General features: G+C 38.7%; 1 protein-coding gene across 1 annotated transcript in view; it reads left to right on the forward strand.

The window, feature by feature from the left end:
* The window catches only part of Hook3 (hook microtubule tethering protein 3), a 78,611-nt gene that overhangs the window by 20,513 nt on the left and 41,167 nt on the right, over nucleotides 1–16,931 (forward strand). The window contains exons 4-6 of the mRNA XM_027395373.2: nucleotides 3,222–3,272; nucleotides 7,096–7,228; nucleotides 12,990–13,057. Of these exons, the coding sequence (XP_027251174.1) occupies nucleotides 3,222–3,272; nucleotides 7,096–7,228; nucleotides 12,990–13,057 (252 nt within the window). The remainder of the gene's footprint in view (nucleotides 1–3,221; nucleotides 3,273–7,095; nucleotides 7,229–12,989; nucleotides 13,058–16,931) is intronic.

The following is a 16,931-nucleotide window of genomic DNA, read 5'->3' on the forward strand; positions in this document are numbered from 1 at the left end:
CTGGAGATAGATCAGCATCAGAGAAGAGTTAGGATAGAGGGGGAGTAGAGAGAGGGACAGAAAGAGAAGGATGGGAGGTGGGCATGGCCCTTTTAAAAGGGAACATCGTGAGTATGCACAGGTGGTGCTCTTAGTGGCGGCAGCTGAGGGTGTATCCTGTCAGAACCCAAGGACAGACCAGTACAGATGCCTGAATATTAACATTCCTCCCTTTTATTATAAAAAGGTGAGTTAGAAAGGGGTATCGGGTGAGGCAGGGATGAGGACACTGTGTTCTCAGGATTGCTTCCTGCTGACCTGGGGGACATTGCTCATCTTTGGGGTACCTGGGAAAGCTGGGGTGCTAGCCATGTCCTGGAGTAGCTGGCTATTTCACTTCACTGTTCAGGCTCTTCTGACCATCAGGTGTCTCCTGGACTGGCAAAATGCTGTTCTTGGCGGATCCAAACCAGCTCCCTAGGGCTTAAAGCACCTGATCTTTTCCCATCATTACAACATCACCCAGACATGTTTGGTAGTCTTGCCCTTCCGGCTCTATTGCCAACAGCTGCAACAATAGCTGATTAGGAATGGTCAGTGGGTCTCCAAAAAACATCCCAATGGGAGCAAGGAAGTATAGATGATGACACAGTTCCCATGAGTGAGGGAGAAGTAAGATCCATGGGTCTGCAATTCCTATTGTCCCAGGAATTCAGGCACAGGCCATCCAGTGAGTTGTCATTCAAAGGGTGGGGGCCAAAGGCTCTGAATCCAAGAGAGACACAGTTGCCTGGTACCAGGACTTTGAGAAAAGCCAGAAGGTAAAGAAAGAACTGTGCTAGAGAAAGGAAGCCTCACATCCAGGGGAATGGTCAGTAGTGGATAACCCCACCAGAGACCCAACTGTTGGTATTAAATGGAAGGCAAAGCCATCAGCAAATGAAAAAGCAGATTTGTTGCAGGTGGAAGAGAACAGATCTATTGAAGGTGAAGCAGGTGGGTAGGGTCCCAGCATGAAGTGATTACAAAGTGCTGGGAAGTGGATTTTTGGTAGGCTTATTCCACATGAGTAAGGCAGAACAAGACCCAATGGCTTTTATCAAGCAAGGATCGAGCGAGAAAAGCACAAGCTGCCTCAGTGATGTGTCAATCAAGGGGCTGGGGCTGAAGGACCAGAGGGTCTGAGAAAGAGACTGGCACAGGCCACCCAGTGAGTCATCGTGCAAAGGGTGGGGGCCAAGGGCTCAGAACCTGGGAAGCCATGGTTGCCTGATACCAGGACTTAAGGAGGCCAAAAGGTGAGAAACCCTGCTCAAGAAGAGATGAGTCCTCACTCCGTAGGAATAGCCTAAAGTGGAATGGCTCACCAATCATGACTATTTTGGATGGAAGGACCCAGCAATCCATTAGAAGTGAGGTTTCAGGGTCCTGGCTTGCCTCAAACTGCCTGCAGGCAGGAGGAGATGCCAGGAGAGCCTAAAGAAGCCATGTAACAGGGTTCAAACAGCGGGCTTTTTTTGGGGGGGGGTCATAAAAAGGGGAAAGGGAAGGGGAGAGCCCGACTTCTGGAGACAGGAGCAGCAGGAGAGAGTAGAGGGGGAAGGGAGTGGAGAGAGAAGAACAGACAGGGAAAGAGAGAGGATGAGAGATGGGCCGGGCCCTTTTAAAAGGGAACATCATGAATATGCACAGGTGGTGCTCTTAGTGGCTACAGCTGAGGGTATATCCTGTATCCAGGATCACAAGGACAGGCTAGTACTAAATGCTAACAGCAACTGTGTGCTACCTATAGCTTGAGCAAAGGAGACCTCAAAGCCCACCCCCACAGTGACACACTTCTTCAACAAAACCATACCTCCTAATAGTGCCACTCCCTATTAGGGCCATTTTCTTTCAAACCACCAGATATGTAATACTTGTTTTTTATTGTTGTTTGTTTTTTTATCTACTATTTCCAGTGAGATTAAGGGTTATTTAGGAAGTCTATAGCAAAATACTTTGGAATTGAAGATTAGTAGTAACTTGACATACTGCTTGACCACGATATGCTGTACTGTAAGTCAGTAAAACCTATTAATGGCTGGATTTTGGAATCAGGAAACCTGTGCTCACACTGTAGCTCTACCACTTATTCTCTATGGCAGGTACTATAACCTTGCTATGGACTGATTCTTCAACTGTATGATGCCATTAGTTAAAATAAGATAATGTAGCATTTTGCCATGGGGAAAACCACTATTTTAATACTGTATCAGTTTTAAAGTGTTCCACTTTCAGGTGTTGTATGACAGCTTAGAAGAGCAAAAAAGGAAATATGTATTTTCCAAATACAATTTTTTCCAGAAATAGAAAATGTTAATTTTATTTATGATACTAGTTTTTTGTTTGTTTGTTTGTTTGTTTTGCTTGGTTTTGTTTTTTAGATAGTTTACTATATAGCCTAGATCTGCCTTAAATTCAGTTTCCTGCCCTTATCTCTTGAATTAACAAGCATAGGCAAGCACACCTTGCTTGTTTTGTTGTTTTTAATAAATAAGCAACTTTTCAGTTTATTTCTCTCATAAAAATAAATGTTTTCAGGAGCTGGAGAGATTGCTCAGCAGTTAAGAGCACTCATTACACTTGTTACTTTGCAAGGACCTAGGTTAGGGAACCAGCAATCCTCATGATGGCTCAAAACCATCTGTAACTCCCATTCTAAGATCCAGTATCCTTTTCTGACTTTGAAGAACAACAGGCATGCACATGGTGCACATACATGCATGCATGCATACATACATACATACATACATACATACATGCATACATACATGCATGCATGCAAGCAAAACACTCATACACATCAAGTATATCTTTTAAAAATGTTTTAAACCAGAAGGTAGTAACTAAAAAATTCAGTCTCTTTCATTCAATAATCTCAGGCTGTATTGTCTTTTGTTCTAGGATATATTGTTCTAGCTTTGGGTTGAGCATCATCAACCCTAAATCCAAAACATATCTGATCCCAGGTATTTCATTATATGGAAGAGTCATAACTAACGTACTGAGTACTAACATTGAACAAATTCAGCCAGGTCACAAGGGTGATTGGCAGAATATGGCATATTTAATCCAATGCAAATTTAACTGTCTGAGGAAGGTCAAAGGCAGATGAGAACTTCTGTGAGTCACTTGAGTTTTTAGTGTCACTCTGTACTATGGTCTGTGCTTACCTTTCACCCAGTTTTTTCTCTCTCAAACAGATTAGTAATTTAAAGAAAATTTTAAAAGGAATCTTGGATTACAATCATGAGGTAAGATCTTTTTTCTCATTCTACTTGGAAATATTGCAGAATAGTTTAAATTTTTTATAGTCTCAAGGTAAAGAAAAAACACTTCAAAATTAATAGTAACTATCTTCCCCTGTGTAGCTTTGAGGTTGTCAGTTCAAATAACCAGTCATCTTTTCGGCGTGAAAACATCAGTAATCCTCATTGTTATGAGTAACTTGTGCATGGCTATTACAGTATGTTAAGTTTTGTTTTATACTATACTCTCTTCTCTTTTTTGTGCTTGTAAAGGTAGTTCAGAGCTCATTTGGACTATTGTGGTTGGCCCTGTTGCTTGGGTTTTATTCATCAGCAAGCTCCTGGACCCTAGGTGAACTCACCTCATCCTTCAGATATTTCAGAACACAGACATTATATACCTAGGGCTGAAGTATTCAGCATTGGTATTTGTTTTGCAACTACACATAGTGAGTCCCTACTACATATTCACTGCCAAGTTCCCCCTTTAACCTAATCATTGAGTGTTCTTTCCTTTTTTATCACTGGCTGTAGTTTGTAATTATGTATTTTTTTCTGCAGTTACTTTATTTGCCTTATATGTCTTTTCCTTGCTCCATATACCTCATGAAGGTAGAATACTTGTTTATTATAAAAGTTTTGTAACAGTATTTAAAAAACAAAAACAAAAACCAGGATTCCCTGTAGACAGGCTGGCCTCTATCTCTGTATGTAGCCATTGAACTTCCTGAGGCTGAGCCACTCCAACCCTGACACAGTAACTCTATATTCAGAAAAAAAAAAATTTAAACTATTTGGCTTAGCTACTCAGGAGTTTGAAGCCATCCTGGGCAACATAGTGACCCATGTCTCAAAAAAAAAAAGTAGAATAAAATAAAACTACTTAGAGCTGTTCACCTTCATGTTATTTTATAGGATGCAAAATTGAAAATAAGCCACATGTCTTGCAACAAGGAAGTTATGAAATATTTATTAGGCAAATAGTATTCAATCATAAAAATGTTTTTATTAGGACTGTGTATGCAATATAGTCTACACTTTTGTAGACATCTACATAAATGTACCTCCAGAAACATTTATGAAGGTCCATAGTCTGACTCAGATCTTTAGATGAGGTCCATTTTAAAATTCAGGGTTTTTTCAAACTCTAGAAGAGTAACATGTTACCTATATCCTCTGTTTTGCGAATATTCCCAGAGGGTTCTGGCTTAGTGCCTGCTGTATTAAGATTTCTGCAATAAAGCATAAGTGTTTTCATTCTTAATTAGAATCAACAAGAACAGTTCTGTCATTGCCTTTCATACTCAGTCTGGGAATTCCTCTTCCTCTGTTCTATCACATTCCTTTTACTGACTCTGTGTGCTTACATTTCTCTTTTCTGGTTTACTTTGCTTTTGAGACAAGGTGTCATGTGCTGTGTAGACCAGGCTGACATCAAACTCACAGAGATCACCTGCCTCTGCCTTCTAAGTGCTGGTGTTAAAGGCATGCCCACAATGCCCAGCTCCTGGTTTACTTTTATACTGATGAGCATGTTTTAACAGTGTGGTCTTCAGAAAAGTATGTGCCAAAGTTCAGGCCTTGACATTTATTTCTTCCTTGAGAGTTTTTTTGGCTGTGACTGGAAGCCATTGTAGCATTGTTCATGAGCTTCCTCTAGATTTGCTGTTGAAATCTCTCATGTGGATTCCCATTGCCTTTTGTCAATTTCTTTATTTAGGGTTGATTTTCTTTTATTTATTTCTAAAGGTTCATGAAAATGTGCTTCAATTTGAGGTGCATTTTGAGTATGGGTTTTGTTTTGTTATGCTTGGCCAACACTTAGCAAATCCTTAAAAACTGAACACCTACTAGTTTTAGTTTTAGGAAGTTTTTTCCACTTCATTTTTAATGTTTATTCTGTAGAAGTCCCAGTGAGCCTTTGAGCCTCCTGGATTGATCCTTTAATTACTCCGATTTCTTTAATTATTTAATCAAATTTTCTTTTGACTGCTTATGTGTTTTATCTACTCCTGAGACAACTGCATACCTTTCTTGCTTGCCCATTGAAATTTCTATTATATTTTTTTTATTCCCAAGAGCACATCTTTGTGCCTGGTCACTAAAGCTACCCCAGGTTAGTGGCTTCTGTGTCCTTTGTGTGTGAACTCACAGATGAATTTCATAAACAACAGGTTAAGTTTTAGAAAGGCATTTTAGAGAAGATAACTTAAGAGAAAGGAAGCAAGAAAGGATTACAACTGACAGTCTTATTAGGAATTAATAAGGCTTTACTGGGTTGAGGCATGGGAGGTGAGCTTGTCAGGCCAGTTGTCCCACACACAAGGTATTTATTAACACCTTCACATCCTGGTGGCTAGACTGGAATTTTGGCACACCTTCAAGGATCAGAGAAGCACCTGATCATTCATAGCTTCCAGGCAGCTGTACTCATTGGTTTGCTTTATAAACCTAGAAGAATGATAACAAGGAACCAGAACAAAAACCAGCGCCTCTGAATGTTTTTTGACATTTTGGGCCTCTGGTCAGGACAGAATTATGATGGCTCCAAGTACATCCCTGGCTCAAGGACAAGAAACAGAACTTCTGGTTTTTGAGGTCTCCGTGAACTGCAGAACAGTTTCTCCTTCTTGTTTTTAATTACTGCTGGAGAGTGCAGGGAAGAATTAAATTTAATTGAATTGATGGTATATTCCTGTAGAGCCAAGGGTAGCCTTGAACTTATGATTCTCTGCCTCTTCTAAATTCGGGGATGATACCCATGACCACCATGCCTGGTTTATGTAGTGCTAAGGATGGAAGTAGGCTGGTTCTTTCCCAACTTGTCTATTTCTCCTGCCTCTAAGGGGATTTCGCTGGCAGGCTATCCAACAGAGAGATTCTCATTTCTTTACACATTCTCCACTAAAGGGGTCTTCCATTCCCATTCCTGTAAATGTCTCACTACCAACAGTTTTAGAGACAAAGTAAAAGGGGGAATCTCATTTGTGGTAGTGTGAATTCCTCTTTAATCACAACTGTCTTGGATGTTCTTTAGTTTAGACCATTCTGGTTATAATTCATCAGAGAGCAAACATCCAAACTTTCTTAGATCAGCAGAGGATCAATAGTATATGGATTTTTGTTCAGCGTACATACCATATATCAGGTTAAGTACTAAATTGCCAGGATACATGATTGTTACCATAAATCTTTCCGCCAAAAGCCCCTCAAGCCCTATCGCCACGTGGGCGGTAAACCGCTTGAGTTCTGCCTGCTGCGTGGATGGACAAAATAATACAGAGACTTATATTAGGTACAATGCTGCTTGGCCAATGACTAGGATTTCTCGTCTGTTAGCTCAGTCTTAATTATCATATTTTATAAGACTTATCTTATAGAGGATGCCTTCCGCTGGTGCCCTCTCTTGCCGGTGGATCCACATAGCACCACTGGAGCAGGAACCAAGGGGAAAAGAGGCGTACTTCCTGGTTGTCCTTCCTTAAATATGAGTCTCCCTGCTATGTCACTTCCTGCCTGGATCACTACTTCTCTACTACATTTCCCAGAATTCTCTTCGACTCCTAGTCCTGCCTAACTTGCTGCCTCATTGGCCAAACAGTACTTTATTTATCATCCAGTAAGACAAACACATACACAGAAGCACTTCCCCCATCACATGATAGCTGTAATTGAGGTGTGAGAAATAAGAATAGAGGTTGGGAGTGAAGTTGGCAAAACAACTCGAGCCTTGACAGTGAATTCAGATGATAATAAATGGATCTCTATTAAATATTTTATTTGGTGCTATAAATATGAATGCAATTATAATCTCTTTGTCTCCATTCAGATTTTAGGACAGCAGATTAATGATTTTACCCTTCCTGATGTGAACCTTATTGGGGAGCATGCTGATGCAGCAGAGCTCGGAAGGATGCTCCAACTCATTCTAGGCTGTGCCGTGAACTGTGAACAGAAGCAAGGTAACTAATGAAAGTAATATATATTACATATATTTAATATATAAAGCACCAAGATCAATGGCATCTTTCTATGGCTACCCATGTTCTACAGCTTTGCTGGTAATTTGCCTTCAAGCTTAAATGAGTTCTAAAAGGTAGTCTAATTTTGATTACGGTCATATTCCTTCCCTTTCTGTATCTAATTGACTATCTAATTGAATAGTTTTTATGTTGTTATGTTCATTTTTTATGATGGCTGTGGAAGTGGTGCTTTGTTCATACTAAGCATTTACTATACTATTGAGCTACATCCCCAGCCTGAATATATTCTTTTGTTTGTTTATTTGCTTTTTGTTTTTTGTTTGTTTGTTTGTTTTTCAAGACAGTGTTTCTCTGTAACTTTGGCACCTGTTCTGGAACTTGCTCTGTAAACCAGGCTGGCCTCAAACTCACAGAGATCCACCTGCTTCTGCCTCCTGAGTGCTGGTATTTAAGGCCTGTACCAGCACCACCCAGCTGAATACATTCTTCTTAATGCATTTTAACTACATTGGATATGGTGGTATTTATTATTATTAAAATATTTATTAATTTAGTTTGCAAAATGATAGCTTAGGAAATATTTTTGTGCTTCAGAATAAGAGTACAGGCTATAATGTTCGGTCACTCTGTGTTCAAATATAGTTGCATTCGTACAGCCTATGGAGACATATACTGGGCAAATCTAATCTTTATTTTATTTTCTTTGGAAATGAACATTTAGTACCTACCTCACAAGATTATTAGGGGTCTAAGTAACAAAAATGTAAAATAACACAGTCTCTTGTACATAGTAATGTTTCAAACAATGTTAATTTCATGGAAATGTGATTTTTAAAATATATATTATATATAGCGTTTTGAAACAATCATTGCATTTCATTTATATATTATAAATTCTTATAGCCACAATTTTTTTGAGACAGTATCTTCACTGTGTGGCCCTGTCTTGCCGGGAACTTGCTATGTAAGCCGTGTTGGCCTCATACCCATAGAAATCTGCCTGCCTCCGAATGCTGAGTGCTGGGATTATAGGCGTGTGCCACCATACCTGCCAAAGCCACCATGTATTTTATTGGAAAACTTTTCCATAGAATATATTCTGATCATGATTTCCCCTTCCCAACTCCTCCTATATCTTTCCCATCTCCCCATTCATACAACTCTTCCTTTCTCTCTCTCTTTAAAGGAAAAAAAATAAAATAAAAAATAAAACAAACACAACTGAAATCCATAAAAACACAAGATGATCAACCATAATATACAGACAAAAGAGGAGTGAGAAAAAAATATTTTGTTCAACCAAAGGAGTGAGAGGCAAAAGGAACCATTAAGTTCGTTTTATGTTGACCATATAGTGCTAGGCATGGAACTTGTCCTTCAGTGTGGTTTATTATACCCAGTGAGAGCCATTGGAGAAAACTAATTTTCCATTGCAAGTGAATTTTTAAATGTCACTTACTAGGTGGCATTTATGGGATGAGTCATATTCATGCTATAAATAAATGAACTGTAAACTAGTAAACACTAATTAGACTTACAGAAGTTAGCAAGTTTTTAATAAGTTAACTTCAGATTGCAGATATTAGAAAAAGTACAGTATTTTTATGTGTATAGCAATTCCAGTTTGTAAGACCAGCTTTGATACATAAGTAATGATGTGATTTTTTTTGTTTGTAGGGTTTTTAAAATCCCTTTGTAAAATGTGACTTATTTGTATGAAGATCACTTATTTAAAATTCATTCATATTTACTATACATAAAGTGAATGCATTGCTTTTGCTTTGGGAGGGTTTTTCTGTGTGTGTGTGTGTGTGTGTGTGTGTGTGTGTGTGTGTGTGTGTGTGTGTGTACATATGTGTGTGCCTCTCATGCATTTGCATACAGAGGCCATACAAGGATATTGGATTTCATCTTCTATCATCTTCCACTTTACTCTTTATGACAAGGTGTCCTACAAACTTAAGTCCCCCTTTTGGCTAGGCTGGCTGGCTAGAGAGGTCTTAAACTCTGTCCGTCTGCCCCCAGTTCTGGGGTTACAGGCATGTACAGTTATCCCCATCTTTTATTTGGGTGCTAGAGATTTTAACTTGGGTCCTAATGCTGGCATAGCACTCCTACTCAGTGGGTCATCTTCCCAGGTCCAAAGAAGATTATATTTATGTCACAAATATTTCTTGAACTGATATTATGGAGGAGGACTGGGGTACCAAGCAAAATAGACATAAAGTTTGCCTTCATAGAGCTTGAATGGAGGGGAAAAAAAACATAGCACAAGTATTTACAGAGTAATGATAAATGCTCTGAAGGTAAGATGTAATGGGAGAGTCTAGACATGGTGTTAGGAAAGTTATTTAAGTAAAGCTCTGAAGGATAGCTGGTTAAGAATAACTCAAAGTAATACATAACTCAAGTTATCTTTCAGAACCTTAGAAACCCACAAAACTATAATTGCATAGTAAAGAAAGAATTGAAAGAAGTCTTGCTGGAGAACAGGGGTCAAGGGCTTTTCAGAATAATAAGTAGTATTTTGTAATTATTTCAAATTGAAGCTGAGGCTTTGTTTTGTTGTTGTTGTTGGGTTTATTTTTGGGTTTTTGTTCAAAGCTACCCTGTCTTGTTCACTTTTATTTCCTCCACATCTGATAATGCAAATCAAGTTTGTACTGGTTTTGTATTCTAGTAATGAATACTATATTCTAGTAGTTTAATAGTCATCATAGACTTTGGGGCTTTTCCCTCAGCTCACTAACTCACTCCCGTTCTTAGAATTGCTTTTCTTTTCTTAAACTGTATTTCTTTTAAAAGTCTTTTTTAAATGGTGGAACATTGATAGCCCCAATCTAGTGCAGGTAGCCATTAATGTTATGGGTTCATGGGTGCACTAGCAGTTCACAGCACTCTTCCCTGTCCTCTAGTGTGTACATTCTTCCCCCCCTCCCCTCCACAGTGCCCCTGGAGCCTTGGAGGCATGAGACAGAGGTCTCATTCTAGGACTGAGCACGCATTAGCACTTATTCAGTTATGAGTCTCTCTGTATTAATCATTGCCCACTGAAAACAGAAGCTTTTCTGACCAAGAGTGAGAACAGCACCAATCTGTGTGTATAAGCATAAATATTTAGATGACTGTCTGACATCAGTTCCATATAGCAAAACAACAGTAAGTAAGTTCACCCCATCCAGGGACTATGGACCTTCCCAACCATGTGCTTTTGACCAGAATCACATACCAAATATGATTTCCTCCTGTGGAGCAGGCCCAAAATCCAAGTAGAACTTGGTTGATTACTCCCATAACACTCAGGCCACTATTGCACTAGTGGTCACATTCTGTCTGGCAAGTGATATTATTAGCAGAGTTCACACAACTGGTTAAAATAGTTGGTGACTTAAATCCCTTAGTGCTCTGTACAGTACATTCCAACATTATATAAGCTACCCAGTCAGGAAGGAGGAAGGTTCCATTTGAACAAGATTTTTAATCTCTCACCTACCCAGATTTATGATATTCTCTGGTTTCAGGAATACAGTAGAGAGCTAAGAATCATGTAAGTGAGTTTTTTCATTGTTAATCATTAATTGTCACTGAATGTATAATGTGGAAAGATAGAATAGGAGGCTCTCAGAAGTGCTTCAGCAACTTACTATCTACCTGTAGATGAGATATTCTCTGCCTGTGCCCTTATCCACAAAAATCTCTTAGCTATGAAGACTGAATGAAACTGTGTCTGTATTTGCTTTGTGTTTAGCCATTGTTTCAGTTTGGAAAAGTTAAAAGCAGTTGGTGAGAGCATGACTGTATTTGTCTTTGCTGACCTCTAGTTGGGGCAAATAAAATAATGATAAATTTAAAAGACAGATTAGTAGTAGAAGGCACATTGATAATAACATTGACCTTGTGTTTTGGGTTTGTTGGGGTGGGTAGTAGGATTTTTTTAACATTTATTTATGGGGGGTACAGTATGTGCGTGTGGAGGTCAATAAATATGTTGTGAAAGTCAGTTCTTTCTATCCATTCTGGATCCTGGGATCAGAGTCTAGTAACCAGACTTGGTAGCAAGCAGCACCTTTCCTTACTGAGCCTTCTTGCCAGCCCATGGTATCTGCCTTCATTCTGCTACTCTACTATGCAATAACAAAACAACAACAACAAAAAAATACTTTTTATAGATTAGAAGGTTGGGACTTATAAATATTACAAGATTCCCCAAATTTCTTACTTGTAGTGAATGTGCTAGAAGAAAAAAAAAGCACACATATTTCTTCTGCCTTTAAACTTTCTATTTGTATTAAATCATACTAAAAAATTTTAAACAGATAAAATTGAGGGTAAGCTCCCTTACATTGTTTGCCTCATTCTCCAGCATTGCCTCATGGGTATGTACCAAATAATCATACATAATTGTATTTTTAATTTTAAAGTAGTGCATATTAATTTAGCTGTCATCACCATTTTATCATTTAGCACTTTACGGTGTTCGCGGGGAAGGGCCTTGACGTGGCAACACCGCTTCTTAACTAACGCTTCCCCTCTCATACCTACTAATGTCCTGACCTCTTTTTACTGTTACTTCCTTCACCTCCAGTAGTTGCCATTAAGCTTCCCTCCCCCATACCAATGCCACTGTCTTCTCTTCCATGTTCATTCATAGTCTTTAATTTTGAGGAGCTGACAGTCATCCTAGATGTGCTAGTTCTTGTGTTTGATGTCATAATATCACATGATGTTTTTTAAAATACTTAAAACAAAAGCCAAGTTACCTGCTGGGGAGAGGGTTATGCTCAGCATTCCAGTAGACTTGTCTAATGACAGTGTTTGTACATTTTGTAAGAGCCTCTGTACTACAACTCTGAGGGTGCCTGTCATGTTCATTTATTTTAATGCTTAAGCCTCTTCTGTCATCCACTGTTGAATCTGGAAGTAATGAAAACTATTAACAGGGTTTTGTCAAAGGAAAGAGATATTACTTCTAGAGTGACTTTACTGAGACCCTTCTGGTATTGGCCTGGGTGAAAATGAGAATGATTTCTGCTTTGCAAATAAAGGTGCAGGATAATATTTTAAAGCCCAGGATTATATAGTAGTGTCTATCTTAAATTCAGTTTAGTTATTTCTTTGTATAGTAAATAAAATTAAGGTAAGAATTTATATAACTTAGTGTTTTGATGTCACATAAGAATAAAATCAGAGTGCTTTTATCATATAACAACGAATAATAGAAAAGATAACTTTCAGAGTGTATGTAGAAAAAGTGATGTGGTTCTTTTTCTCCCTGACTTAGAGTCTCGCTATTTCACTGATTTATTCTGATGTGCACTCATGCTGAAGCTGCATTCCCTGACCTTTACCTACAGCATCAGCTTTATAGGTAATGGTAAAAGGAGCCAAGTACAGTAGTATATCCCAATAATCCCAGTACTCTAAAAGACTAAGGCAGGAAGATCACAAGTTCAAGTCCAACCTAGGATTCAAAGTGAGTGGAGGGCAGCTAACAAGACCCAGTGTCAACCAAATATATGTGAAGCAAGAACAAAATATCTTTGGGAAAAGTTAACATTTTGGTGTTCAGTCTTTGCTTCTCTGTGGCACATATTTTGAGCAGAGTAGACATGAATAGGGGATTCTGAGGGAGAATCAAAACACAGAAAACTGCTTATAAGGGTTTATAGAATATTAGCTTTCAACCTCTTGACCATCTCTTAACTTGAACAGTGACATTCCAGGTTATTCTTGTTTTCAGAGTACATTCAAGCCATTATGATGATGGAGGAATCTGTTCAGCATGTTGTCATGACAGCCATTCAAGAGGTACGTTGATTAGAGCTTTGCACTTGTTTGTGACAAACTAAAGGAAAAAACAATAGTTCAAACAAGAGAAATAGCAATTTTACAAAATAATTCTATTTTTGCCCGGTAGTGGTGGTGCACGTGTTTAATCCCAGCACTTGGGAGGCAGAAGCAGGCAGATCTCTGTGAGTTTGAGGCCAGCATGGCCTACAGAATGAGTTCCAGGACAGCCAAGGCTACACAGAGAAACCCTTGACTTGGAAAACAAAACAAACAAACAGAAAACTTCTATTTTTATAGTGTGTACCCTATATCCTAATTAAGTTTTGAAGTACCTTGTGTCTATTTTGTGCATATTGATTTTATTCATTTAGCAAACACTTAGTTCAAACCCAGTGTACATCAGAGACTGTAGCAGCTAATAAGGATACAGTTGTGAAAAGATACTCTCTCTGATATAGTATGTGTCTTACTCTCTGAGTTTTAGAGAGATAATGGTCAAAAAGAATTCATACAGTTTCAAAAGTACTATAAGGGGGAAATGCAGAACCATCTGAAGGGAACATTAAATAAGGTCACTCAGGGATGAGGTGAGGTGATTGGAAAGTAGAGTTAAGGAAGGTATAAAATATTGTAGAATCCAACAAGCAAATGGAAAACAAGACCTGCTGGTCATGTTTGAAAGTTTGTTTGTGGTGAAAGTCTATAATTGTAGCACTCAGGAGATAGAGATAAAATGATCAGGAATTCAAGGTCAGCCTAAATGAGACCCTGGAGAGAGGGAAGGAAGTCCAGGGAGAGAAAAAAAGACCTACATGATGTTTTGTAGCAGCAGCAGTGTGCTGCATTTTTCCAAATCCAGCTACATGGTCATAAAGTTAATATTCTAGAGTGGGCCATGTTGCAGATCTGTTTATTCAGGAGGCTAGGTGTGTTCAGTGCATTTTTAACTTGTGAAACTGGGGGGTTGGGCATGTGACCCCATTGTGAGTTGAGCATCAGTATTCAGAAATGGAATTCTGGAATAACTTTCCTGGTAAATATAAAGTAGCACTTTATAGTTACTGTGTTTGTTTGTTTATTTCTATAGTGACTGGTGATAATGAGCATCCTTTTATGCCTTTGTTGGCCATTTCTGTTATTTCTTTTAGAGAAGCATCACTTGAACTTTAGTGATTTAGGGGGTTGGGAGTGGTGGTAGCATATGGTAGCAGAGATCAAACCCAGGTGCCAAGTATGCTCTGTCAGTGAACTATATCTCAGCCCCAAGAGATACCAATCTATTCAAGTTTTTTTTATTACTTAGATGTTAGTAGGAAGTACACACAGGAAAAGGAGACCAAAGTTAATGGTGTTTGTTTGTGTGTTTGTTTGTTTTATGAGACAGGATTTCTCTGTGTGGCACTAGCTGTCCTGGAACTCACTCTGTAGACCAGGCTGGCCTCAAACTCAGAGATCCAACTGCCTCTGCTTCCTGAATACTCGGATTAAAGGTGTGTGCCACCACTGCCTGGCTAAGGTTTTTATAAGCAAGAAGACTGGTAATAAATTGAACAGGGTTTTGGGGGAGCTTTTAAGAAACTAAATGAAGACCACAGGTAGCAAGAGTAGCTTTGGAAGGGAAGAATTTCCTATGTGTGTTAACAGTGAAGAAGAAGGGGAGGAGGTGCTGTTGGTTTTGTAGATTGGGCCATAGAAAAATTCTTACCTGGAAATGGGATTTTATGGAATCACAGAGTTAATCAGAATGAGAAATAGAAAGGGATTGAAAGGGGCTGGAGAGCACAGTGGTTAAGAGCACTGACTGCTCTTCCACAGGTCCTGAGTTTGATTCCCAGCATTACTATTGTGGCTCAAAACTGTAACTCTAGTTCCATGGGGTCCAACAGCCTTTTCTCCTGGTCTCCCTAAGTACCAGTAATGCATGTGGTACATAGATATACATGCAGACAAACACTCATTTGTATCAAGTAATAAGTAGTAGGGACAAAAAAGTTAAAAGAATCTAAAGAGGATACACAGTTTCCTGGCTAGGAAGCATTACTTTCAAGCAAATTTGAAGTTTGGTGGAGATTATAGAAACATTTACAATAATATTACTTTTGTTGGTTTTGGTTTGGTTGTTTTCTGTTTGTTTTGGGTTTTTTGTTTGTTTATTTTGCTTCCTCTCTTTCAGTACTTAACTAGTCAGAATATGGGCAGAAAATAGGTAGTTAGATTGATCTTTGGTTGGGTTGATCTTTTTGTTTGGTTGGTTTTTGTTTTTTCTTTTGTTTGGTTTGGTTTTTTGGTTTTTCAAGACAGGGTTTCCCTGTGTAACTTTGAACCCTGTCCTGGAACTAGCTCTTGTAGACCAGGCTGGTCTTGAACTCACAGAGATCTGCTTGCCTCTGCCTTGAGTGTGCCACCACCGCCCAGCTCTGGTTAGATTGATGGACATACATACATGTCCAAAGTCAGGGAGCGGAGACAGAAGAGTTAGAAGGTAACTTGAACAGTTCTTGAGGACATCATGTTAAGCAAAATAAGCTAAAGACAAATATCACATATTCTCTCCCCTGGGTGGAAACTAAAAAGAAGCCAGGCATGATGGCACACACCTGTAATCCCTGCCCTTAGGAGATAGGGCAGAAGGAGCAGGAGTTCAAGGTCACCCTTGGCTGCATATTGAATTTAAGGCTAACTTGGGCTACATGAAATCCTATCTTAACCAAAACCTAACAACTTGTGAGTAGAAGAGTTAACAGTCTGAGAAGGGTGTCAAGAGAAGGAAGGGAAGAGAGCAATATACAAGAAAGATAGAAATTATCAATGTACAGTTTATGCATGTATGGAAATAGCACAGTGAAGCCCAGCTGTACAATTAATGTGTCAACAATTTAAATGTGTTCTGTCAAAAAAATTTTTTAGGAAATGGGTATGTTAATTAGCTTGATTTAACTATTCCACGGTATGTATACCAAAACATGCTGTATACCATAAATAATATAGTCTTTTTTTAAAATAAATAAAATAATTCTTTTAAAAAGAAGCTAAAGTCATCCTCAGTTATATACGGAATTCAAGGCCAATCGGGTTCGTAAGAAACCATGTCTTAACAAAAAGAGGGAGAAACAAACACATATTCACAAAACAAGAGCTATGAATCCTAATATAAGGATGGAAAGGCACCAAAGATGATGATGTTAGCACGAGAAAGAGAATTAACCTGTAAACTATGAAGTCTAGGAATAATAAGCAAGAAATCTGGCAAGAGTAAAGCAGGACAGCACCAGGAGCTCAGTGAAGCTGAGGAGCAGGTCTGCATAAAATCAGATAAAATACCTGCAGTAAGAGAAGGGTATGTTTAGAATGGGATGTTTAGCTTTCCCTAGAGCAGTAGCTGCTGTGTTGGATAAGAATGAAAATAGGAGAAAAAGAAGAAGGGGGAAGAAAACCGAGACAGTCCCCCTCTCCCATCCTCTGTTGCAGATTTTATCATATGTTACTGTATTTGCCTTTTTTTTTTTTTTTTTTTTTTTAACTCTGCTTGGGCCTGGCTAGTACAGGCAGCCAATTCCCACGTATCTCAAATTTTTCAAAGTGATTGTTTCTTGGCAATAAGATAACATTTATTATTTTATTTGGGTATTTTTCTTCTACATGGGTACTAGTTTTCTTTATTATTCAAAAAATCTGTAAATTTTAGTATTTTCAAAAGAGTAAAGGTAAAGGCTGAAACCAAAAGATCTCACAATATTATATCTGTTTATTTCTAATTGTCCTCTCCCTCTGTCCTCCACACAGAGCATAAGGACCTGGGGCATGTGAGGCTGCTCTGACAGTATCATGATGAGAATTCTGTGCTCTTGCCTCTCAGCCTCTCTAACACTCTTTGAGTCTAAGATACCCAGGG

The sequence above is a fragment of the Cricetulus griseus genome (assembly GCF_003668045.3).
Source record: "Cricetulus griseus strain 17A/GY chromosome 1 unlocalized genomic scaffold, alternate assembly CriGri-PICRH-1.0 chr1_1, whole genome shotgun sequence".
NCBI classification, from domain to species: Eukaryota; Metazoa; Chordata; class Mammalia; order Rodentia; family Cricetidae; genus Cricetulus; species Cricetulus griseus.